Source organism: Leucopleurus acutus (assembly GCF_964270905.1).
Source record: "Leucopleurus acutus genome assembly, chromosome: 2".
Classification (NCBI taxonomy): domain Eukaryota; kingdom Metazoa; phylum Chordata; class Mammalia; order Artiodactyla; family Delphinidae; genus Leucopleurus; species Leucopleurus acutus.
Window position 1 is genome coordinate 165,370,283 of NC_139143.1, and position 27,847 is coordinate 165,398,129.

The following is a 27,847-nucleotide window of genomic DNA, read 5'->3' on the forward strand; positions in this document are numbered from 1 at the left end:
CACTCCACCCCTTATCCCACTCCCAAATTACTCTTCCTACATAGTAGTTCATCGCTTAAGTACAAACCATTTTAAAAACCAATTTTAAAAATACCTTGATGAAATTCTGTAAACAATGTCTCTCTCCCATGAGTATACACTCACATAATATTTAGTAAATAAACTGTTATATTCACTCTTACATTTTAAACAGATTATACTAATATAGTACTTTTTAGAAAAGATTACAAATATCTCTGCTTCAAAAAAAAGATAATAGCAAATATAATGGGACTCATCACAAGGAGCACCTGATATTGTACTATGCTGTAATACACAACATCACACCTCATCTTCAATACTTAGTAGCTTGAGAGTGCTCTATTACCTGCATTTTTTTGGGGGGGGGGCTTTCCAGCTACTTTTTATTGGGTTTTAATCTATTTCATTTATAAGGGTATTTAATGAGCAGTTACCTTGAGCCAGGGACTAGCCCAGCCCTATGTCAAGATATGGTACAAGCCCTCAAGGAGCTCACGGTATACTGGGACAAATAGACAAATGATATATAAAATACCATAAGAGAAGCATTCTTAATATAAAAAAGTAAAATAATTTTGAAAAATGTATTTATATACATAAAATGTACTACAGAAATAGAAATGAAGAAACAATTATTTCAGACAAGATGTGACATGAAAAGCTACCCAAAAGGTGGTATTTTAGCTGGACCTTAAATAGATGTTTTCTAGAAGGCTAAGGAGATAAAAGTTGGAGAACAGCGTGGATCAAGGCAATAGAATCATAAAAGTAGCTACTTCTCACTACTCTCAGTATGCTTAACATCCAACTGCATTACATTTTATTGTAACAGATTACATCTTATCAGAATGAGAAGAAGCAATCTCATTTCAGATAGTAAAAATTCAGATGGTACAGACAGTCCTGAAACAGTTACCTCTCTTACTGCCATTATTATCAAGAAAACTGATCTTTCTAACAGTATTAACAAAAGTACCCTCCAAGTTACCTCTTTTAAAGTGCAGGATTTGAAACTAATTTTTTTAAAACAAATTGTTAGGTCCCTATTACTAATGAAATCTAAAAATTAAATGATGATTAGCCAAAACATATTCAGAGTTTAGGTTAAATTCAAGATGCTAAGAGATTTGGTTAATAAAAGACTAACAAAAATAAAATTGTTACTCCAAACAGCTAAGGAGTTTCTTTCAACCTAAGTGCTGCTGCTATATTTCTAGTGGTCTACAAAAACAGCAGTAGTTATCAGGAAGGAAATCTTTTCTATCTCCACCTATTCAAATTAAAGTAAAAATCCTTCTTATAGGGACTGACTTACAAATTAAACCTGTTCGATGCATGGACTATCTAGAGGGGAAAATGCATGTGCCAGAACTACCCAGCTATGTGACACTGAGCAAATCATTTAACTTCTTTGAATCTAACTTCCTTATATTTCAGGCACAATCCAAATCAATAATTTTATAATCAGATAAACCAGACTATCCCAAACTGCTGTAATGACTGTGTAAATAAGAGAGGAAAAAGGGAAGGAAAGGAAAAGTGGTGAAAAGGAGATGAAAGAGTAGTACAGAAAATGAAATGGAATACAAAGAAAAACAAGACTGATAAATGGTTGAGAACTGAGCAACAAGAGAAAAAGGTATTCTGTAAGAAGAGAAGGGGGGAAAATTAAGAAAGACAGAAAATGAAAAAGAAAAGTTGAGGTGATAGATAGGCAGGCAAGGAGTACCTGAAAGAAGAACAGAAAGGGGTGAATGGAAAAGAACAAGGGATAAAAAAAAAGATAACAGAGTAAGTGAATGAAAAGGGAGAACAGTTAAAAGTCAAAGAACAACAGGTTAAAATTCATGGATAAGACCAAACATTACAAAAGAAGAACATTTAATCTTTAAAATAATTAAATTACATAAGATCAGACAGAGCTAAGATATGACATGCAGGTAAAAATGACCATCTCCAGATAAAGCAAGGCAAACACCAGAGACCAAAGAGATATAGTAAATTTAGATGAGAAGAACAACATGTATGGACAAGAATTAAAAAACACAGAAAGAAGGCACACATTTTAAAACTTCCATGAGTTTCCTATGGTCATTTTGAAATTCACTGTTAAATCTTTGCACTAAGTATCTATGACTATTATTATGAAAGGAGAAATACTGCTGAAATTTTAGAAAGTGCTGATCGCTAAAGTAAGAATTAAATAAAGAAACATAAAAGGAAGTTTTTACGTGAAATTATTTCATAGCAAAATAGGAATAGAACAAAGAACCTTATAAAAATTATAATTTTCTAGTTAATTTGATCTTAGAAAGGATGAATATACTGGAATATAGAAATTAGATATCATCTATAAGTACTCTTTTTTAAACATGTTTCATAATTCAAACAGAAGTCTATTTTTACTAAATTAAACTTGAAACATAAGGGGATGCACATATAACTTCTAGAACATCTTCTAACCATACTCAAATTTCTTTTAGAAGTTTCTTTCTATACTTTTTCCAATTGAACCAGAAGAGGGAGCATCTTTTCCCTTTCTAGACAGAGAAAGGGCAGCATCCATGTGAGGTACTCTAAGTACAAATATCGAAACTAATAAATCATGGTTTGAGTAGCTTAATAATAGAAGCCAAAATATTTCAGAACAAGAGCATTATTCATCTTTTTCTGACTTATTTAAACAGTGTCTAATGACCACATTGCAAAATTAGCCTAAATTAGTTCATATTCCTCAAATATATCAGGATGATTTTATTAGGATCTAAGGTCATAATTTTTTGTTGTTAAACACTGAAATACAACCTCTGAGATACCTGAGATACTGAGAAAATAAAAATACATACACTGGAATCCAATTAAAGTTAAGATGAAAAGTATTAAATGAATTCCAACTACCTAATAGAAAACATTACATAAACATTAAATATTTGTTGCATCTAAGCATCTATTGCCTACAGTTACAAGATAAAATATTGTGGTCATGTAATATCCCTAAATGGCATAGTTTTTGTTTTCTCAAGCATCTCAACTAACAAGGATAGTAAAGTACATTTCAAAAGCACCTCTTATTATATAAAAGGCACATTACTTAAAGTTAAAAGAAAGCTGAGCACCTAGCGTCCAGAAAGATTAAAAGCAGCAACAACATGTTCGTAGTAAACAATGTGATATTTCTCAAAAAACACAGAAAGGTAGAAAATTAAACAATACATAAATAAGAACAAAGTATCTTGAAAGAAAGAAAGCAAAGACGATAATTTAGAATTCTGCTATACTTTGAGCAACTTGAACAAGTTTTCTTAGTGGGAGGAGGCGGTGGGCGGGCAGGTGGAACTGTATATCCAGTGAGGCACAGTGTAGAGCAGAATAGCTGAGTAGACCCTTTCCTCTGATAAGCAGTTTGCCCCTTCTGGAGGATTTTTTTACAACCAGAACAGGAAACTCGAACAGCTGTGGCTGGAACTGAAGGAAGCATTTTATTCATGCCAGATGATGCCAGTGAAGGCTGAAAGCCAGTAGTCAACTGTGGAGCTTTAAAAAAAAAAATTTAAAAAAAAAAGTTTTACTTTTTACCATGAATTTTAAGTAGGCATCCTTTCTTTCTCTTCTAGAGCTAGTCTTGAAACCCAACACTAATTATGCAATACACAATTAAAGCCATTCTAAACTGCCTAGTTTACTAATATAAGTAGATACTTCCTCTCACTCATACTGGTCAGAATAAATAAACATGATTCATTCATTCAGTTCTGCTTCTTACCAAGAGGACTGCCACTGACTGAAAACACAGCACTAATTTTCAGTTCCCCTTCTTGAGTTTTTTGCTGTTGGCCATGACTATACTCCTTTTAAAAAGAAAAATAAATAAATATGTAAAGAAAAAATAAATACAATGTATCTAAAGAAATCCAGATATTCAAGACATTTTACTATGGCTATATAGGGGTGGAAAATGTTTACTACATTAACATTAATAAGTAATAGCAAGCAAACTATAATTACAATAAGGGTATAACATGTTTATACACGCTGAGAGTTGAGGTAAAAAATGACAGTAGCTATCTAGCTTATAGCACTACCAGATATTCACAAATTATTTTTTAAATTCTTAATATTATTACAGTATTTTAAGTTGCTGTTCATCTATTATAAAAGTAATACACACTTACTATACAAAATTTAGACAAGTAGAAATGAGAAAAAAATTCTAATCATATTTCCATTACCCCAAAACAACCACTGTTACTCTTTTGTTATATTTCTTTCCAGTCTTTTCCCCTGCCGTATGTGTTTCTTCACACAGCTGTAATTATACTGAATATAGCATTCTTATAAAATGATTTTTTGGTCACTTGAATCAACTGAACATTTATTTGCATATTATCACATATTACTCTAAAATAAATTCTAGTGGCTAAATATCAGTGTTTCTAAGGTTGGAGTCCAAGAATCCCTGAGGTCTGTAAAGGCAGACCAGGCAGTCTGAGAAGTCTAAAAAAAATATTTTAAAAGTCTGGGGTTTTATTTCAATAATTTTTTTAGTGAATGTAAATATATTTTTAGTCATGAATAACCACATATAACTGAGTTGTACAACAAGTTTTTAGTGCTGTTGTTAGCTTTTACAATTCTATTACTGCATTGTGAAGCCCCTAAGTGGTAGATTTAACTTTGTATTTTAATTCACTGTTTATCACACTGAAACTTGCAAAACCCTGAAAGACGTCTTATTCTTGGAATTCTCAGGCAACTCCAACATACCGCCTTTTTTTGTGATAAGACGTGTCTGTACATTACTGGAATTCGAGAAAATACTGATATATATTATTTAATAGACATATCAGATTACATAAGGATGAGACTGGGGTGAGGTGAGGCACTTGCCTCAGGCACAAATTAAGGCACCAAAAATCTCAGTAATATTTTTTAAAATGCCATAATCCATGATAAACAAAATACCAAAACTTTAAATAAGTAAAGACAGGATCAGTATTACTAATTTTTCCCTTGGCCTCAGTCTCCAATTTGATAGCCTTGAATGGCACTGAAATTACATAACCACAAGCCAGTGTTGGTTCACTTGTTTCCACACATTTGCTTTTATCGGTAATGCCATGATGAACATCTCTGTGAATACTCATACACTCATATTTAGGATTATCTCCTAAGGAAAGAATCTTAAAGTGGAATTACTAGGTAAATAAGTACATAGTAAAGGTTCTTGATGCACAATGACAGATTGTTTTTTAAAACCTTAATTTTATTTATTCTAGCAATTTGTGATAAAAGCCACTTAAAAGTCTCTTCCCATTCTTGTTTTAATTTCCAATTTTTTAAATATCCATTTACAAAAAAAGCATTATAAGGTAACAAGATTAACCTCTGATAACATCTGTTATCAACATTTCCTCAATATGTACTATGAGATAAATTTTACATACTGAAGTTTCCATTTTTATGCCAAAAAATCGACAGTTTTTACCTTTGCGATTCCTTCTATTTCTTACAAAGTTCTACTTCCACAATAAAATACTAAGAAAGTTTTCATTGTTTATAATACAGTCCTTTAATCCAGAGGTCAGCAAACTTTATCTGCAAAGGGCCAGATACTAAATATTTTTGACTTTTCAAGCCATGCTATCACGACTACTCAAGTCTGCCCTGGTAGAGCAAAAGTACCCATAGATAATATGTAAATGAATGAATGTGGCAATGATCCAATAAAACTATAAAAACAGTATGCAGAAAAACAAAACAGAAACAAAGAGGGCAGGCTGGATTTGGCCCACTGCTGAAAGATAATTTGCCAACTCCTGCTTTAATCCATCTGTGATTTATTGATATTTATTTTGATATATAATGAGCATTTTTCTTTTTCTTTCTTTGAATAGCTGATGAATTCCTTCCACTCACCATTAACATATCAACTTCCTCTAAAAATATCTCTTTTATGGCAATCTATTCTGCATCACTATCAGGCTGACGACTCTTATGATATCACACTATCCTAATGAAAATAATTGTGAGATGTTTAATCATTTAATAGTTCACCACATCTCTAATGTTTAGAGCATACATGTAACATAATGTGTGTGTGCATGCCTATTTATTTTTCTTCAAAACATAAGAAACCACTGATATTTTCATAATTGTATCCATACTGTATCTTAATTTAGGAATAACTAATATCTTATATTAAAAAAAAGTCTCTGCATTCATTCAAGTTGTTTTATCTGATACAAGCACTTTTTAGTTGCTCTGCTGTAGGAAACAGTATATCTTTTCATAATATTGTCTAACTGGGAAACAACTGATTTATAGAAATATTTCTCTGTTTTATATAACTAAAATTTAACTAGCTACTCCACTAAACTTTCAAGAACTCTATTAATTTTCTAATAAAGATCCTTACCAGTAAATGATGATAATTTTGTCTCCCCTTTTCCATTATTTCTTCTAATTTCTTTAACATGTATTGGGTCGAAAATCCAACAAGAGTTAAATAATAATGCTGACATCAGTAATTTGTGTTCATTTAGTTATTATTAACAGAAGGTTTCCATCATTTTACTTTTAAATTCAATGACTGTTATTGATCAGAAGTAGGTATTTCCTTACCTGATCAAGAGAGTATCTATTATAAGAAATGCATAGTGAATTACATGAAATGTCTTTCGGCATCTGTCTATCTATCTATATATCTAGTCTTATTTGAGCTGTTGATGAAGTTACGTATATTAAGAGATTTTCTAATATTGATTCATCATAACATTCCTACATTATATAGTATATGAAAGCATATTACAAGTAAAAAATTTTTTTAAATCTCAGAAAACTCCAGAAAAAAAATCAGTATTCATGGGCATACTTTCATGGTCTCCAGTCAGCTCTCTTTCTCACTGTCTGTGACAGTTATTTCAAACTTCTGATACATTCCTTAAGCCTCAAGTACATATTACTTATATAATAGAGTAAAGTAAGAATATATCTTAAGTACTCTGCTTGTACACCCCACAATGCCTTCAAGGCATAATCATGTTTATGTTAGTATCCTCCCAACAATGATTAATTTTACAAATATTTAATAAAAAATCAATGACTAATAACTTGAGAAGTGAAAATCTGATAACCCAAAAGCTTTCAGAAACAGAAAAACAGGTGTCAAAACAAAACCAAAAAATCCTCTACCACAATATCTTTACCTTCCCTTTATTTATCAAAAGTATGTATCAGTATCCCAAGACAGTATTTTAGAAATGAAGAACCCAGTTTCTATAACCAAGTTAACTTGACATGGCTAAAAAAACAAGCCCCAACATTTAATTACTGCATTCCATTTGCCAAGACTATATGACTCACTATTGTGACAATTAATTAATTTGCTTTCCCATTCTAATCCATTTACTTCAATGAGAGATTACAGATCAGCTCTCCTTTTATTATGAGCAAAAAGAAAAGAAAAAAAAATCATGATTTTAATATAATATTTACTGAATTTCCAGCTTTCAGAAACTACAGAAAAGGGGAGAAGAAAAAATGACGTCTCTGGCTCTTTAAAGTTTTTATTTTAAAAACTTCTCTAGTCATTTTTTTAAACAACTTTTATTTACAGAAAGTTTGGTAGACTATAATAATAAGGCCTTGATGAAGGCCGCTGATTGGCTCCTTCCTGGCCATATGGCCTTGAGTAACTAATTTATTAACCTCTATGAATCTCAGTTCCCTCACCTAAACATAGAGTTAATATCATCTACTCTGGCCTTCTTATATTGGAGGATGAAACAACATAGTACACATAAAAGTATCTGTAAGTATTATATACAGAATATATTATAGTAACATGCAATAGGATTTGAATGAAGAAATGTAACTGGGAGGACAAATGATGCTACGCCAGTAACAGAGGCAGGAGGATGACAACTGGCAAACCCAGAAAATTATAACTGAAGAAATAAGAACAATTGGGAAGAAGTAAATATATATATAAAACATACATTTCAGTATCTTAGTGATTTACATGGGAAAGTAAAAATATTAAGACCAAAGTGAACTGTGTAAAAAGGAGAATAAGGAAGTGAGTTGAAAGCAGAGCTACAAGTTAAGCAAAGAGAAAAGCCAAGGGAGGTTTTGACAAGGTGCCAGAAGCTAAAGCTATGATCTTATTACACCAAGAGAAAAGTTATTACAAGTAACTGATGGTCAAAAGTAAAGACTGACCACAGCTGTTAAATCTATCAGTATTTTATGAGCATTAGGTTAATAGTACTGTTTCAGAGTCTAAGAGAATAATTTGTTGGAACTCCTTTTTCCAGTCTATGGGAAATGAATAAGAATAATAAAGCATTAGGCAGTGTTGAACAAGGAATATAGATTTCCAATGGTCACTGAGGAGAAATACCTAAAAGAACAGGACAATGAAGAAGGAGGTGGGCGAAGGGAAGAGGAAATAGGAGGGGGGGAGAGGAAGTAGGAGGGAAAGGGAGAGGAGGGGGAGAGAGAAGGTAAGGAAGGGATGGAAAAAAAAGAACCAGGTATCCATAGTTTAACATGAGGTCAGGGATTTCTAGAAGAGTTATCAAAGGTATGATCCCACAGGATTGGTGTAGCTGATAACAGAAAGGACTTCTCAGAGAACACCTAGTTTTACCACTCACATGCTGGAACTGCCTTATTGTGGGGTCAGGGCAAAGAATGCTTCTGGACCTTATGCCTAGAACTTACACAGATTCCTGCTTGGTTTCAAAGAGTCCAGTCAATCAGGTGGTGAGCCCTTAGGGAAGTTCTTCCCCCAAATCATGACGAAACTTCATATACGGCATTTTATAACACATTATTACACTTTGAATAGTGATAAAAATGTAGGTGTTTCTGTGTCCTGACTGTTCCACCCTGTTGGTATCCTCCAGTCACTGGAATCTCTGATTGTTTTCAAAACAGTAATATTGGGTTGGCCAAAAGGTTCATTCAGATTTTTCCGTAAGACATTACAGAAAAACCTGAACGAACCTTCTGGCCAACCCAATACAAATAACCTTTCCTGATGCCCTCTTCCCACAATGTGTTTGGTCTTTGCTATAACTGCCTTTTCAGCTCAAGGAAAGTGTCACTGGGTCATGTACAGGCAGAAAGTGACGTCTTTGGTACCCTGCCAGCATTATGATTTCTTATGGATTTCCCATGTCCAGACTGGGGCACTTAAAAGACAGGAGATCTGCCCTGTATAGGCATGGTAGTAGTCTTCTAAAGCATACACTGCCATATGAACCTCCCCTAGGTGTCAGGACACTTCCTTATCTCTAATTCAGATATCCACGACCTCCACTTTGCCTGCTTTTATTAACATGTTTTCATTATTCAGATATTTTCATATTCCTTCTCTACCATCTTTGTAGCTACCACACTCACAGCCATCCAACTCTACAGCTTTATCATCATTACCCTATACAGCTACCCTCCACTGGGCACCATGGCATTCTCACTTAATTGAAGCATCAATCTGACTCACATAAATCACCTACATCTATAAACCACCTATTCTTCCATTTCCTTACTCTAATAGAGTGGTTCTCAAAAGCAGAGGATTTTGTCCCCCAGGGGACATTTGGCAATGTCTGGAGACATGGTACTACTGGCATCTAGTAGGTAGAGGTCAAGGATGCTTCTAAACACCCTACAATGCACAGGACAGCCCCTCACAACAAAGAATTACCTGGCCCCAAGTGTCAATAGTGCTGAGAAACCCTGCTAAGAGACATCTGAGTGAAAAAAACTTCTTCCACAGAAGTCTCACATTCTCAACCCCCCTAACATAAAAGAAAGATATGGAAAGGTAAGCTTTCTCCACATCAAATGTCATTTCAAAAAAATAGCTAATTCATGCTATCTTTACTTCTCAGCCTCTGCACTCATACCAGCTGTATAAAACACAGAACACCCTCAAACAACTGCTCTATTGCATATTCATCCCTTGGTCCTTTTCCTACGTTCCAAAATGATTACAGCATCTTTATTCCGTTCCAACCACTGCAATGTCGTCAATTGCATGGATAACTTCACTGACTTCAGCATTCACACTTACAGAATCTTTATGACTTTTACCTCCAGAGCAACCTTGAAATAACAGAGCTCTATCCTTACCCTTATTACTCACAGATCTCAAAACTGGAATCCTATATCACCCATCAAAGCATCAAAACCTCCTTTATCTTCTACCCACTGATCTAATGAACTGGATCTTCAATCACCTAATTTTTCCAAAGATTAATTAATCCCATTAATCCCTCCTGAAAAACACTTAAATCCATACATAGCCTATACTTCATTAGCAGCAACTGCAAAAGGCTTATTACTACCTTATATAAACTCAATCACACCATAAACTCATAAACCATCATAAACCTTCAGCCATGTCTGCTGTATCAATCTCAAATCCTTGAAGACTCATTTTGCCTAATCCTGCACTGAAAATGTAAAATTCACAGAACAGTGGTATTAAGGAACGATGTGGATTAAAAGCCTTAACTACTACTTGGACAAAGTTTCCTATAACTCTGGTTGATTCCTTAGTATTATTCTTATAAGATAATTCAATTGCCTCAACCTTCATTAAGAGTCTCCTCTCACCCCATCAACACAACACTTCACTTCTTAATCAAGAACTTCCTTTCTTGAATGAATAATTCATGTGTGGAACAAAAAGAAGGGGGAAGAAAAGGTGAAATGTTTACTTGAGCATTGTCAGGTTCATCTTTAATTTTGTCTAGTAGTCCCTGCTGTGGTGCCATTGCTTTGTCATACTCATCATCCAAAGGTTCTTCTTTAATTCTAACATTTGATGCAAAGGAATTCCCCAGTTCCGAACCAATGGATTCTTTATTGGCAAATGGATAGCTGGAATCCTAAAACACAATATAAAGGATTAATAAATATTCAGATTTTAAAATTATTCCTCTTCAGGTTTAACACCCAAAGAAAAGCTCACTGGAAATGAAGAACTCTACGGACATTCATTAGAGTCCCTATGCTTACAAGTAAATGTGATATATGTCTAAATATCAAATACAAATAAAGAATCTAAGAGCAGAGGCTTCTGAGAACATCTCCAAAGATGTGCTTATGAAAATAATAAAGGAAATTAAAAAAAATAAAATCAGCGCTCTACCTAACACATATAGTTACAGTTTAGAAAATCACATAAAGAAAACTTGCCACAGTTATAGCAATCTACATACACACTGAAAACTTACCCTAAAGTTTGTTTCTGGGGTTTGTGGTAAATGGGTATGTAATGTTTCTTCAACTTGATTAGCTATTGAAAGAAAAACAAAACAAAACAAAACAAACACATGTATATGAATAACAAATCTTACAAAGAGTGACCTAAAAAGCTATCATTTGATAATCACCTCTCTTTTCCAATGAAGCTGCTCATTAGAGTGAAATGGGTACCAAAAATACCCAAAAGGTAGTTTCACTCAAAACAATCTGGCCCCATCTAACTTTTAGCCTTGCCTCATGCTCTTTCCTTGTTCAAACCTAAATAAAGTAGTTACATTATCCACTATGTTCTGAAAATTACTTATGTTTGTTCTTCCCCATTTCTGCTTATATCATTCCAAGTCCCCTCTATCCTAATATTTATACAGTCTTCCAGACTCAGCTCAGTTCAAAATTCACCTCTCCTCTATAAAACCTGCCCTTGTCCACTGAGTTAAAAATCATCTCTCTCCTAAGAATACCTAAAACAGTTTCAGTTATTTGATAGAAATTTTATTATGCTGCCTTATAACAAACTCTTCTACTACTGTCTTTAATTATAAATTAAGTTTTATGCTATTCAACTGGTCGTTAACACTTCTGCTACTTGACTTGTCTTGTCCCTTCTGCTATTAGACACTATGTTCCTTGAAGATAAGTACCCTTAAAATTTATCCCTCATAGGGATACTGAAAATACATATTGAATAATATATACTGAAAAATACAGTATACCCTTGTAGAGTCTTGTACATAATGGATACTTAAATTAATTGTTATTTTTAACAATACTGATTTGTTCTTTCAATCATAGTTTTCCTACACTGTCAAAAGAAATATAAGGATTGGTATATTCTACCAAGCTTTCTTTCACACCTATTGAACATTTATTGAAATATTACTATTTTCACTACACCACATTAGGCCCCAAGAACACAAAGATGAATAAGATACAATCTGGCCCTCAATAAACTCCTACACTAGCACGTAAGGCAAAACAAATAGAACTATAATACCGTGTGATAAGTACTATAAATAATGAGGCATAAACAAAATGCTATGGAAATATAGATAAGGAAACAAACATTCTTGATGTAGAGAGGTTAGGGATGACCATAGGGCAGAAGAGGTTTATGAGTTAGGTGTTGTTGAATAAGAAGCACTTTTACAGGCATATATACAAAGAGAGAAAACGACATTCAGGCAAATGGAACAGCAGGAGGAAAGAGAGGCACAGAAATAAGAAAATGTATATATTCAAGAATGGAACTGAAGCTAAGTATAGGGTACGCTGGGCAAAGAGGCTCAAGAGGAGTCTCAAGAAACTTCTAAAACATAAAATAGAAATGTTATCAAAAAGAAAAACCCTCCCTAATTTGGACTAATTGGTGGGACAGCAGTTTGAATTAGTGCTTACAGCACAAAGAAGTTAAATCCAACTTCAGGTTCCAATGTTCAACCAAAGAAAATGAACAGGTGATTCGAGTATCTTGCCTTCTCATCAAAATATTGCAACCAGGGGAGGGAGAAATGAGGTTTAGAGCTATTTTTCAACCATTTATACCATTACCAATAGTTACTGGGAGAAATTCAGTCACTCTGCAAAGAACAAGGATAAAAGAAAAATGACAAGCTTACAATGAATTTAACTGTTCATACTTTGCTTAGCATCAGAAGTAATAAAAGCTGTATTATTATCAGTACGTTATTTATTGTGTTTTATGGCTCTATTCCAACAATTATTACCTGCTTTATCAAAAAAACTGCTTTTCAACCTTGAATCCAACTCTTTATGGGGTTTATCCAACCGTTTTTCACGTTCAAGATAAGTTAGGTCTCTATTTTTCTCCTTTCCAGAAAAAGTCTCTTTGCTGTTTTCTCTTACTAGACTAAAATCTTTCCGTATTGATTTAAAGACAGAAACCTGATCAAATTGTTTAGGAAAGTCTTTTTTTAATTTATTTTGAATCTGTATTTCATTTTCATTGTCTGATTCATGCTGTGTGACTCTTCTCTCTACTTCCAAGCTATCATCAGTATGAATTGAAGAAACAAGATTGTCCTTTGAACTAAAATCCTGTTCATCCTCATTGTCACTACCAACGACTGGAATTCCTGCAAGATCCCCAGAGTTCAAAAAATAATCATCTTCATCCAGCAATGAATTTTCAGATCCTGTTTGATTCGGCATTCCATAAGACATGCTGTCAAGGGTAGGAGTTAAGTTGTGGTCTATATCTTCAGACATTTCTGTATCCATGATACCACCACCTTAAAAAGTAAAATACTGTTTAGACAAATGATAGTGCTAAAGATGACCATATTTATAAGGTCTGTCTGGCATTTAACCAAATATATATTTTTTCTTTTCAAACAAAATATAGATAATAATACTGTGGTATTCAATTAGCACTTTGATATAGGTGTGACAGATAAAATATCCCTATCTGACAGATAAGGAAATAGGGACGTAAAACTTGAGAAACTATTTCAGGTTAGAAAGAAAGTCAATGCAATATAGAAAAAAAGAGCACCAACTTCAGAATTAGACATATCTGTGTTGGAATCATAGCATGATTAACTGAAAATCTATGTGATCCTGAGAAGTAAACGCTCAGGCTTCTTTATCTGTAAAACAGTGTAATACTCACCTTGGAGATTAATTTGTGGTGAGGTTTAATGACAGTATGTAAAAAGGGCCTAATAACACAGTGACTGACACATAGAAGGGAATATAAAAGTGATAATTATAGTTATCATAGAGACTACTCTGGGGAGCTGAGATTAGAACCCAGATCTCTGACCTCAGAGTCCTAATTTCTCTGCACTAACTCTAATAAACACTTACAGCAGTTAATGTTTATAATGGTAAATATTTAAACATAAAAATAAAATTTATCCAAGCCAGAATATATATTAAAAACTGTTTACTGTTCAAAACTACTTGCTAAAGTCTCTTCCATCCCCAAATAAAACAAACAAAAAAAACTCAGCCCTGTTATTTCTTTTTCCTGACCTAATTCACCTTTCTTTCACAAACTCCTAGGGAAAAAGTTTACATTGGTTTGTTTCTACTTCATCTCCCAGTCATTAATCCTTTGAACTTAATGCAATCTGGTTCCCAACTTCGCATCGGAACTTCTCTCATTAAGATCATCAATGATTTCCTCATGGTCAAGTCCAATTATTTTTTCAATCCTTATGTGGCATATCCCTCCTAGATAAAATACCTTTGGTTTTTTTGTATTGTTCCCTAGTTTTATAATTGTCCTATTAATTTATTTCATATGTCTCTTCCTCTGCTTTATGTGCTCAATATTCCAATTCTCGTCTCATTTCATACACTCAGACTATTTTATTCACCACTATAGCCTTGACTTTTGCTGTTGACTTCCTAAGCGTTTTAGCTTAGACCTTTCTTCCAAACTTCAGATATCTATATTCAATTAGCTTCTATAGGTCCCCTAGGGACCTTTAACTTAGCACTTCTAAAACCAAATACATCATGTTCCCGTTCCAAGCATACTTTCTTGTTTTCCCGTCATTTAATTAACAGCATCACCAAGTCAGCAATTTGCTCAAGATAAAAAAGAGAATCACTCCAATTCTCCTTCCCCTTGGACAAATTCTGCAAACTGTATTAATTAATATCTCTCTCAAATCCATCTCCTCCACTTGGTACCATTCCAACACTCCACATCTCTTCCTGTTAACAGTGTACTAACTCAATCCACATGATATCTAGGAGGCAACCATATTCTTACAAATCCTGCCCTGAAACCATATTTAATTGGTCCATGAGCAGACAAACTAGAACTGGTAAAAACACAGAGTGAAGCAAAGACTAAAAATATTAGTGGCACCGACAGCCTTGCTTTTATTTGTTCCTGAAGCCCAGATGAACCCTTTGTGTGGCTGGATCTTCAAATCATTCCCTGGGTTCCATGATCCAGGATAAATTCCTCTTTTTGTTCAAGCTGATTTGATTTGAGTTGGATTACTTATAATCAAGTTCTAACTGATACAGGGTCCAAACAAAAGCTTTCTTCAAGTTGCTCTCCTCCATAAAGACATCAGAATTATCTTTCTACACCATTAATCATTCTACATTATACCTTCACTTGAAATCCTTCAATAACATCCCACAGCCTAAAGTACTCACTCATTCATTCAGCACTTATTTATTAGGAAATCACTCCGTGATAAGTACTATGCTAGATGAAAAAGATAGCTATGATTCCCTCTCCTCAGCGAACCAGAAAAAGAGACAAATGGAGGAAATAATAAAATTAGAAAATCACCATTTTCACTTAACTAAGTAATTCAAACAAGGATGCTAATAAAATCTTAGGAATTTCTACAACTTACTTTCACATAGTATATATATTACAGAGAGAAGGGCTTCCCTGGTGGCGCAGTGGTTGAGAGTCTGCCTGCCGATGCAGGGGACACGGGTTCGTGCCCCGGTCTGGGAGGATCCCACATGCTGCGGAGCGGCTGGGCCCGTGAGCCATGGCCGCTGAGCCTGCGCGTCCGGAGCCTGTGCTCCGCAACGGGAGAGGCCACAGCAGTGAGAGGCCCACATACCGCAAAAAAAAAAAAAAAAAAACTACAGAGAGAAAAGCAGGGAGGGATGAGAGAGCATGCACAAAACTATATTCACTATACTGTTCTTCCAACTGTTCTAGTTGAAAATTTTCATAATAATAGAAGGTTAAGGAGAAAATATAAATAAAGGAGCAGGGTGGGGCTTCCCTGGTGGCGCAGTGGTTGAGAGTCCGCCTGCTGATGCAGGGGACACGAGTTCGTGCCCCGGTCCGGGAAGATCTCACATGCCGCGGAGCGGCTGGGCCCGTGAGCCATGGCCGCTGAGTCTGCGCGTCCGGAGCCTGTGCTCCGCGACGGGAGAGGCCACAACAGTGAGAGGCCCGTGTACCGCAAAAAAAATAATAATAATAAAATAAAATAAAGGAGCAGGGTGTTAAAACACACACATACATATAGTGTGATAAATTTGCCAGACTGTAAGCAGCTAAAGGTCAGGGTTAGAACCTCCTCTTTACAACAGTTTATCCTTACTACCTGACCACACAGCATATGCTCAGTAACTGTTTCATGCATGAAATATGCACTTTGTGTGATCAACAGTTTAATCTAAGTTCTACAGTATATAAGAAGTCAACTAAAAAGTAACATTGCAAGCAACTTCCAAAATCTCTATGTTTTAATTCAGGATATGGTACTGGGAAAAAAGGTAACCACCTGAAAAAACTGGATCCCTAACTCATACCAAAATAACTTCCGGATGTATTTAAGGTTTAGACATAGAAAATAAAACACTAGTATTAAAAAAACCATGGAAGAATTATTTTTAGAGGAAAAACCTCTCTAAGAATGACAAAACCTAGAATAAAAGACTGATTTACTGAATAAAAGACCAAATGTGACTATAAAAAAATTCCTAAAGAAAACATAACCCAAACCAAAAGATTAAAGACAAAGTTGTTGAAAACATTTTACTGCACTTTATATCACGAAAGGTCATTTCCCTAATGGATAAAGATTAAGACTCATAGTTCAATAAAGATACCAAAAACCAAATACATTTGTAAAAGCAAAGGATCTGAACAAACATTTCACAGGAAAGGAAACACTAAGGTTGAACTTTGCTCATAAGTGAAATGCAAATTAATAATGCAATTAGATAACAGGTTCATACAGCAGGCTGATAAAAGACAAAAGGTTTTGATAACAGCCTGGCAGCTATGCTATTGGCCAAAGCTGCCAGACTATGACCTGAGGCCAGAAAAGTATACAAAGAAGAGTGTGGCATAGACCGTATGTGAGCTGAAAAGCCTAAAATATTAATATTTACTATGTGGCCCTTAACAGAAAAAAAGTCTGCCAATCCCTGTAGTAGAATACTATTAGAGGAAGTATAAAATGGTACAGTCGTAAAAAAGAGCAATCAGGCAAATATTCATGATACTTTAAATACACATACCTCTTGATCCAGCAATTCAACTTCTAAGAACTTATCCTACAGATATTTCTCAAAAGATCTATGAAAAAGAACATGTATAAGCAGCAAAGACTGGAAACAGCCTATCTGTTCAACAGTGAGGCTCAATTAATTACAGTACATACCTATAATGGAATATCATATAGCTGTTAAAAAGAATGAGGCAACTTTATACGAGTTCTCAGGGTCAATTAGTAAAAATATCTGAGTGAGGAAGAATATACATATATATGTTATCCTACCACTGCTGTATGTTTTATAATTTATGTGTATGTACAATTGTTTATACATTAAAATACCTTCCACTGATTTTCTGTGACACCAGAATCAGGTGGCTATAAGACAGAAACACTAACTCTTCAAAGCATATCCTTCTGTATCTTGAGTTTTGAAGCACATGCATCTATTGTCTATTGAAAAAAAATTTTTTATCCTTATTTGAGTGCACTCAAGCTTTTTCAGAGATGGCAATTTCTAATAAAGCATCTAATTTGAATTTGCAATTTTGCTAGTTATCACACAATAAATCTGTAGGCTGCATAAAATCTTATGAGATTAAATTATGTTAGTTATATTTTAATATATATAATTAAATGGAACACAATTGTACTCATTCTTGTGGCCCAAATAAAAGAAATAGCTTCTGGGCTTCCCTGGTGGCACAGTGGTTGAGAGTCCGCCTGCCGATGCAGGGGACACGGGTTCGTGCCCCGGTCCGGGAGGATCCCACATGCCGCGGAGCGGCTGGGCTCGTGAGCCATGGCCGCTGAGCCTGCGCGTCCAGAGCCTGTGCTCTGCAACGGGAGAGGCCACGACAGTGAGAGGCCCGCGTACCGCAAAAAAAAAAAAAAAGAAATAGCTTCTGTTTCTCAGAGTCTACATCTACAGAAAAAATGCAACACTAAAATTATATTTGGGGATCACAGTAGATAATGAAACACTTGAAAGCAAATTTCTCACAGAAGATTTCTAGCTAGTTTTTAGACACTGTGAACAGGCTTGGTATGTTTGAGGGAAAGCAAGGAATATAGGGCTGGAATTGAACAGGCATGAGGAAGAGTGCTTAAAAATGACAAAAGAGAAAAAGCCAGAGGATACATATATTAGGAATCTGCAAACCACAAAAAAGATCCCAAAGAGGAATTCCATGATTTACGTTTTACAAGGAACACCCCAGCTTCTGCAGGAGTACTTTAAGGCTGTTAAATGTTACAGGGAGTGAAGAAGGGAAGGAAGAACACCACAAAGGAGGCTAATGCAATAATCCAAGGGAAAACTGGTGGCTAAGACCAGGATAGTAATGGTGGATGTGAGAAAGAGTAGTCAGATTTGGGTATAATTTGAAAGTAGAGGCATTTCTTGGTACATGAGAAGCTGAATATAAAAAGTCAAAAAGAGCACAACAGGGTGCCATTTCTTGAGATGTAAACACTAAGGGAGTAACAGACTGAGAGGGGTAGAATGAATAGTTTCGTTTGGACCCATTAATTTTGAGAACCTTATTAAACCTTCAAATGGAGATATCAAGAAGGCAATTGGACGTATTAAAGAGTTAAAGAGGAGACTCTTGCCAAGAAATGACATAAATTTGGGAGTCATCAATGAAGTTCATGGGACTAGTCAAGATCACCTAGTGACTGTACTTATTACTGATGGAAGAGAGCTGAGAGTCTTGAGATACTTCAACTTTTAGAAATCTGTAGAAAGGAAGGAATCAGAGAAAGAGGCTAAAATGGAACAGCCAATGAGGTAGGAGGAAAATTAGGTGGGTGATGTTATAGAAGTGAAGAAAATATTTCAATAAGAAAGAAGTGGCCAACCATAATGAATGTTGTTGAGATAACACATAAAATGAAGACTGAAGATTGATTATTAATACTGGGAAAGATGAAACAAACTTCTTCCTTGACAAGAGCTGTATCAGTGAAAAAATGGGTACACAAAAGCTGGAGTGGGGTGATCCCATAAACAGACTGAGAGGAGAGAACTGGGGAAACTTAAATACAAACAACTCTTTAGAGGAGTTTTGCTCTAAATTAAAGAAAATGAGCAGAAACTGGACTAAAATCTGGAGTGAAAAGTTTTTCTGACTTTGTATTTTTGGGTTTTTTTTCTTTTTTTTGGTGAGATTGTTTTTCTAAAGATGGAGACTATTACAGCTGACAGTATACTCATGGAAATGATCCAATAAAGAAGGAATAACTATGGGAATAGAATCTAAAAAAGAGTGGATATATGTGTATGTATAACTGACTCACTTTGCTCTACAGCAGAAACTAACACAACACTGTAAATCAGCTATTCTCCAATAAAAAAATTAATTAAAAAAAAGAGGGAATAATTAGTAAGTTCAGAGGGAAAATCAGGGCACGTGATCAGTACATAATTTTCCTTTGTGAAAGAATGAAAGGAGCACATGGGTTAAATGCAGGTAAGTTGTTAGATTTTGTAAAAGGAGAATAAAAGTTATTTTAAGCAATTTAAGTACAATATTTGTGTCTGATAATGAAAGTAAATTTCATGATGTCAAATCAACTTTTACTCCTTGTCCTCGCTTTAGTGGCATACTGATATTTATATACTATACAGAAGAATCATTTCATTTTAAGGTACAACCACCAACAAGGAACCCACATAGATGAACATTATGAAAGGGCTGTTAGTTACTTTCATTGCCAATATATTACTCAATTACTTCCATACATTTTTGTTTTAATCAAAGGATAATTTTCAGAACTAAACTAATATCAATTATAATTTTAAGTTCAGAAGTTATGGTTCTTTAACAATTCTCTGACACTGTTTTCCTCTCTTATATAAAGAAACAAAGGATCAAAAGAAAAAAAAAACACAAACTCCAAAGAATGCAAAACAAATAATAAGCATAAAAATGAGGTAATCTTGGTTCATCTTAAATAAAAACTTAAATCTGCATTTTGTTTCTAAGAGATGATTTATTTTCAATAAAATACAATCTCCTAAATAATAAAAGCCTCTTTAAACTATAAGATCAGGAATGCAGTCAAGTACAATAAAGTCAGGAATCTTAAAAATGAAATGTACATGCCTTAAACATTTATTTTTACTTGGAATATATAAAAACGCAGATGGGCCAATCATTGACCAATGAAGTCAGGAATCTTAAAAATGAAACGTACATGCCTTAAACATTTATTTTTATTTGGAATATATAAAAAAGCACCTTGGCCAATCAATGATGATCAATCAAGACTTTGGAAATGGGTATGCTAATTTGAGTTCTTTCTTGAACAAATCACAGCCATAATGCAATCTTCATGATTGCAACTTTGGGTTCTTTAAAATGGCATGAGGGACTTCCCTGGTGGTCCAGTGGTAAAGAATCCGCCTTACAATGCAGGGGACATAGGTTTGATCCCTGGTCAGGGAACAAAGATCCCACGTGCCCATGGGGCAACTAAGCCCTCACGCCACAACTGCTGTGCTCACGGGCCTCAACTAGAGATAGCCTGCATGCCACAAACTACAGAGCCCACACGGTCTGGAACCCACACGCCACAACTACAGAGCCCACACGCCCTGGATCCCACATGCCACAACTAGAGAAAAGAAAACCCTCATGCCACAACTAGAGAGAAGCCCTCGTGCTGCAACGTGCCGCAACTAAGACCCCATGTAGCCAAAGATAAATTAAATAAATAAATAATAAATATGTTTTTTTAAATGGAATGAGAAAATAAAGACACTTGCCCCTCCACCTTTTTACTGACTTTACCTACTAAGTCTTTCTAAAGCATTAAAATTATTCACAGAAACAACAATCTACTTTTCAGAGGAAATTTTATTAGTGTCAAAATGGTACAATAAAAATTATTTAATTACAATGACAAGTACTACTCGAATAAACAGGTTTGGGAACAACTGACTCTTGGTAAGCATGCAATTCATCAAGAGCTGAATCAAGTTGTCTTTGTCTGAAACTACTAGATGCTCCTCAATAGCCACTCTAGCTTCTTCCCTTAGTGACAGATCCTCATTCTCAATGAGGCACAATTTACAGTAACAAGAAGAATGGTAATTCCTAATTATGATCCTAAGCTGAAAAAGAATCTTAGCTACTAACAGGCCAATAACCAACAGAAAACTTTTCATGAAAATAGGACAATAAGTGAAACACAACAATCCAGTGTTCTTTCAAACTCCAAGCATCAACCCATTAGTGAGCCAGGGCCATGATTTGTTTTTTTTAAATAGGCTAGAATAGAAAACAAAGAACATAATTCAGAGTGACAACAAGTAATGCTACAAAACACCTATACACACACACACACACACACACACACACACACACACACAAGTAGGTCTCAATGTAAAATATACTTCTAACAGTGTTTCAAAATTTTAAAAAAACAGAGGTAATGGATGTTAACTAAATGTATTATGATAATCATTTTGCAATATATATATACAGCAAATCATTGTGTTGTATACCTAAAACTAATACAATGTTATATGTCAATTTTATCTCAATTTTTAAAAATGTCTTAAACAAAACAAAAACAAGCACCCCTAAGATAATTTTGCTTCTGATGCACAATAATGCTTGAGGATCACTGAACTAAACAATGCTTCTCAACAATTACTGGATAACAGAATCTCTTGGTGAGCTTGGAAATGGATTCCTGAGCTCCACTTCTAAAGATTCTGGTTCAGTAGGTCAAGGGTGGCAGCCAAGGATCTGACTTCTAACATACTCTCAGGTGATGCTAATACTGCTGATGCCCTATCACACTTTGAGTGACAGGCTCTAGTTTTTTGTTTTTTTTTTTTTTTTTGCGGTACGCGGGCCTCTCACTGCTGCGGCCCCTCCCACTGCAGAGCACAGGCTCCGGACGCGCAGGCCCAGCGGCCATGGCTTACGGGCCCAGCCGCTCCGCGGCACGTGGGATCTTCCCAGACCGGGGCACGAACCCGTGTCCCCTGCATCGGCAGGCGGACTCTCAACCACTGCGCCACCAGGGAAGCCCCAGGCTCTAGTTTTTTATGAACCAGCCATAAATAAACTGCAGGTAATAAATCACTGTACTTAGAGGCTGAACAGCGAACTTCAGATTCATCAAGTCCAATCTCTTATGAGATGGTTGAATTTCTTCCACAAAACCCCAAGTGGTCAACCATCCCTTTGAATGTTATACCAACAAAGATGACCCACTAAATGCTCTACCACACCAGAGATGAACCATTTATGACAGTTCACAAACAACCCATGTTAAGTACTAATGAAGATGAATTAGTTTCATAAGGGAATCATGACTAAAGATTACAGCTCTCTTTTCTTGTTTTCATTTAAATATGTGCTGTTACTGTGGCATACTATTAAGGTATGCCACTGTTCATTCTATATATTCAATGAGGAGGGATGAGACTCATAAGTGAGATTCACAGAACTTACTTTCACTAATTTTTGCTTTTATTTGTTCCCACAGTGGGGAAAAAACAGTTTGAAACCGGTGGAATACTTAGAACTTGATTTTATCATTTACTAAAAGGTGATTAACAAATATGAACACTTGAAACACCTCTAACAGAAATCAGTTACGTTTTACTAATTTCAATAGTCCACTTGTACACTATTAAAGCTAAAATATAATTTAACACACATTATAAAGTAAAACACATTAACTATTTCTTCTTCACTATGAGGACAACTGAAATAAATACAACAGACTTTACTCATTGACATTTACAGTGCTCTGAAAGCAATGATCAAGAAGATCAGAGACATCTATAAATGGATATATTCGGCATGTACCTAAAAATTGTCCAGGGTCTATTAAAACTGAAGCATATCACTACAAAAGAATGTTGTACATTTTAATGGAATAAAATGTTTATATGTTTTTATAACATTTCAGAAAACGTATTTCTTCTATAAGTAGAAAACAATGAAATTTTAACAAAACAAAAGCAAAAGTAATTTATGCTAATAGTTGCAGAAGCACTACACCAGAGGTATGGAGAGACAGTTCCAACTGTGTCCCAAACCACAGTTCTACAACATTCCTGCAAATTCTAAAACTTCTCTAACATATTTACAGATAAACAAGGATCTGTTCCAGTCCTGAACCTAAATTTTTATCCCTTTTAACCAGGAAAAAATGCAACGTTCAAATAATCATTTTTTAAGGGCTTTAAAACTGCAGAAACATAGTAACTTGCACTTTTCCCCCTTCAATGGCATTAGTAAACTTCTAACAATTCCACACTGTTACTCTCATGAACTCATTAAACACAAGATACACCAATTCTACTGGCACATATTACCTGCGACAATGGTCAACAGAGATTTAAACAAAGAAAGAAAAAGTCCTACTTGAACAATTTTATAGTAGGGGTTGGTAAACTACAACCCTTGACCAAGGGATGGCCCCTGAGCTAAAAATAGTTACTACATTTTTGAGAGAGTAGAAGAAAGAAGACAAAAGAGAGGGGAGGGGAAGGGAGGAAGAGGAGGAAGAGAAGAATACACAGGACACCATGTTTTCTGACTACACCCAACAGAGCTTAAATGTTTACTATTTGGTCTTTTTCAGAAAAGATTTCCTGAGCCCTACCTACAGGAATATTGCTGAGTGTAGTTCACACAGTATAACTGCATCATGCCAGAAAATCATATGAAGCTAAACAGGCCTAGGAAAGTCCTTAGGGCAATTATCTCCAGAACTATTTGTGAGCTATATCTAAAATGATTTAGAACAGGGCTTCCCTGGTGGCTCAGTGGTTAAGAATCCACCTGCCAAGACAGGGGACATGAGTTCAAGCCCTGGTCCAGGAAGATCCTACATGCCGTGGAGCAACTAAGCCCGAGTGCCACAACTACTAAGCCAGTGCTCTAGAGACTGCGAGCCACAACTACTGAACCTGAGTGCCACAACTACCGAAGCCCGCATGCCTAGAGCCCATGCTCCAAAAGGAGAAGCCGCTGCATGAGAAGCTCGTGCACCGCAACAAAGAGTAGCCCCTGCTCACCACAACTACAGAAAAGCCCGCACGCAGCAACGAAGACCCAAAGCAGACAAAAATAAAACAAAAAATAAAATTAAAAAAAATTTTTTAATGATTTAGAACAAAGAAATTGTAAATTAGGCACTAGCTACAATCCACTGTCATAAAACTCTACTTCCAGCTGTGGCACAGTACTGATAGAAGAATAATCCTCCTGTTGTGAATAAAAAGCTTGACAAAATATATAAAACCAATGTATTCAAAGTATGGACAACAATCAACAAAAGACTATGATCTCTGAGAAAACGAACTAACGAGGTGACTGTCCTAGGCTTTCTGCCTGGGAACATATAGCAAGTTCCAGTATAGAGAGGAAAAACTCAAGTAGAGAACACCAGTCTCAATAAACTGGGGAGACAACAGACTGAGAAAGCTAAAGGAGCTGGTATTTGCAGGACAGATTACCAAAGAAAAGACAAAGACCCACTGAAAGAGGACTAGAAATTCTTTGCCAGAACAGTAAACCACACATGAGACAGTGGGGAAGGTTATGCTTGTGTGATGTAAGGGAACATATGGGAACTCTGTACATTCTGCTCAATTTTGCTCTGAACTTAAAAAATGTTCTAAAAATTAAAGTCTATCTTTACAAAAGAAAAAGAGACCTGGTCAAACAACTGGGAGCATCAATGGAGACCTCTGAAAAATGGCACCTTAAAAGTAGGGCTAGGGGGACTTCCCTGGTGGTCCAGTGGTTAAGACTCCACACTCCCAATGCAGGGGGCCAGGGCTCGATCCCTGGTCAGGGAACTAGATCCTGCATGCCGCAATGAAAAGATCCTGCATGCTGCAAATAAACACCCCGCAGGCGTCAACGAAGATCCCGTGTGCTACAACTAAGACCCGGTGCAGCCAAAAATATAAATAAGTAAATATTTTAAAAAATGAAATAAAAGTAGGGCTAAACTAATTCTAAAGTAAGGCCAATCCTAGAGCTGCCCTAAAAAGTTTTAAAAACAAGTCTCAAATACTAAAGATGCTACCAGAAAACTACTACAGCTAATAAATGAATTTGGTAAACTAGCAGGATACAAAATTAATGCACAGAAATCTATGGCATTCCTATACACTAATGATGAAAAAGCTGAAAGAAAAATTAAGGAAACACTCCCATTTACCATTGCAACAAAAAGAATAAAATACCTAGGAATAAACCTACCTAAGGGGACAAAAGACCTGTATGCAGAAAACTATAAGACACTGATGAAAGAAATCAAAGATGATACAAACACATGGAGAGATATACCATGTTCTTGGATTAGAAGAATCAACATTGTGAAAATGAATATACTACCCAAAGTAATCTACAGATTCAATGCAATCCCTATCAAACTACCAATGGCATTTTTCACAAAACTAGAACAAAAAATTTCACAATTTGTATGGAAACACAAAAGACCCCAAATAGCCAAAGCAATCTTGAGAAAGAAGAACGGAGTTGGAAGAATCAGGCTCCTGGACTTCAGACTATACTACAAAGCTACAGTAATCAAGACAGTATGGTACTGGCAAAAAGACAGAAATATAGATCAATGGAACAGGATAGAAAGCCCAGAGATAAACCCATGCACATGTGGTCACCTTATTTTTGATAAAGGAGGCAAGAATATACAATGGAGAAAAGAGAGCCTCTTCAATAAGTGGTGCTGGGAAAACTGGACAGCTACATGTAAAAGAATGAAATTAGAACACTCCCTAACACCACACACAAAAGTAAACTCAACATGGATTAAAGACCTAAATGTAAGGACAGACACTATAAAATGCTTAGAGGAAAATATAGGCAGAACACTCTATGACATAAATCACAGCAAGATCCTTTTTGACCCACCTCCTAGAGAAATGGAAATAAAAACAAAAAGAAATAAATGGGACCTAATGAAACTTAAAAGCTTTTGCACAGCAAAGGAAACTATAAACAAGATGAAAAGACAGCCCTAAGAATGGAAGGAAATATTTGAAAATGAAGCAACTGACAAAAGATTAATCTCCAAAATTTACAAGCAGCACAATATCAAAGAAAAATCCACAAATGGGCAGAAGAGCTCAAGAGACATTTCTCCAAAGAAGATATACAGATTGCCAACAAACACATGAAAGGATGCTCAACATCACTAATCATTAAAGAAAGGCAAATCAAAACTACAATGAGGGATCACCTCACACTGGTCAGAATGGCCATCAACAAAAACTCTACAAACAATAAATGCTGGAGAGGGTGTGGAGAAAAGGGATACCTCTTGCACTGTTGGTGGGAATGTAAATTGATATAGCCACTAAGGAAAACAGTATGGAGGTTCCTTAAAAAACTAAAAACAGAACTACCATCTGACCCAGCAATCCCACTACTGGGCATATACCCTGAGAAAACCATAATTCAAAAAGAGTCAAGTACCACAATGTTCATTGCAGCTCTATTTACAATAGCCAGGACATGGAAGCAACCTAAGTGTCCATCGACTGATGAATGGATAAAGAAGATGTGGCACATATATACAATGGAATAATACTCAGCCATAAGAAGAAAAGAAATTGAGTTATTTGTAGTGAGGTGGATGGACCTAGAGTCTCTCATACACAGTGAAGTCAGAAAGAGAAAAATAAATACTGTATGCTAACACATATATATGGAATCTAAAAAAAAAAAATAGTTCTGATGAACATAGGGACAGGACAGGAATAAAGATGCACACGTAGAGAATGGACTTGAGGACATGGGAGGGAGGGGAAGCTGGGACGAAGTGAGAGAGTAGCACTGACATATATAAACTACCAAATGTAAAATAGATAGCTAGTGGGAAGCAGCTGCATAGCAGAGGGAGGTCAGCTCACTGCTTTGTGACCACCTAGAAGGATGGGATAGGGAGGGTGGGATGGAGGCACAAGAGGCAGGGTATATGGGGATATATGTATACATATAGCTGATTCACTTTGTTATACCGCAGAAACTAACACAACATTGTAAAGCAATTACACTCCAATAAAGATGTTAAAAAAAAGTCTCAAAAAGATCAAGCTGATCCAAAGCAAACTAACTGCATGTCAGAATGAAAATCAACACTCCTAAAGGAAATAGAATATAGAATATAAAATATAATCTGACACTCAACAATGTAACAGTGTAACCCAGCATCCAATCAAACATTATCACACATTTGAAAAAGCAAGACATGAGAGCCATAACCAGAAGACAATTCAGCCAACAGAATTGGGGCTGGAAATAATACAAATGATGGAATTAGAATTACCACAAAGGACTTGAAAAGTTATAAGAAAGTATAAAGATTTAATGGAAAACATGAACTTGACGAGAATAAAATTAGAAACCGTATTTTTTAAAAAGAAGCATCTAAACTGAAAAATATAGCTGAAATGAAAAATCAACTGAATGAGTTAACTGCACATTAGACCATGTAGAAGAAAATAACAGTGAAACCGGAAGAAAGGGCAGTAAAAAATTATATAGAAAGAAGCATAGAGAGTTTAAGGTTGAAAAATAACA

The 27,847-nt window shown here is 35.4% G+C and overlaps 1 protein-coding gene across 8 annotated transcripts in view; it reads right to left on the reverse strand.

Moving 5' to 3' along the window:
* The window catches only part of ZMYM4 (zinc finger MYM-type containing 4), a 176,373-nt gene that overhangs the window by 49,264 nt on the left and 99,262 nt on the right, over positions 1-27,847 (reverse strand). For 5 of the 8 annotated variants that reach the window (XM_082833567.1, XM_082833573.1, XM_082833571.1 and 2 more), the window contains 5 exons: positions 13,026-13,550; positions 11,271-11,332; positions 10,752-10,922; positions 3,785-3,869; positions 3,300-3,555 (listed from right to left, as the gene is read on the reverse strand). In XM_082833567.1, the coding sequence (XP_082689693.1) occupies positions 3,300-3,555; positions 3,785-3,869; positions 10,752-10,922; positions 11,271-11,332; positions 13,026-13,550 (1,099 nt within the window). Of the gene's footprint in view, positions 1-3,299; positions 3,556-3,784; positions 3,870-6,436; positions 6,497-10,751; positions 10,923-11,270; positions 11,333-13,025; positions 13,551-17,283; positions 17,342-27,847 lie in introns of all 8 variants that reach the window. The other 3 variants (XM_082833568.1, XM_082833569.1, XM_082833572.1) reach the window with 2 other exon arrangements.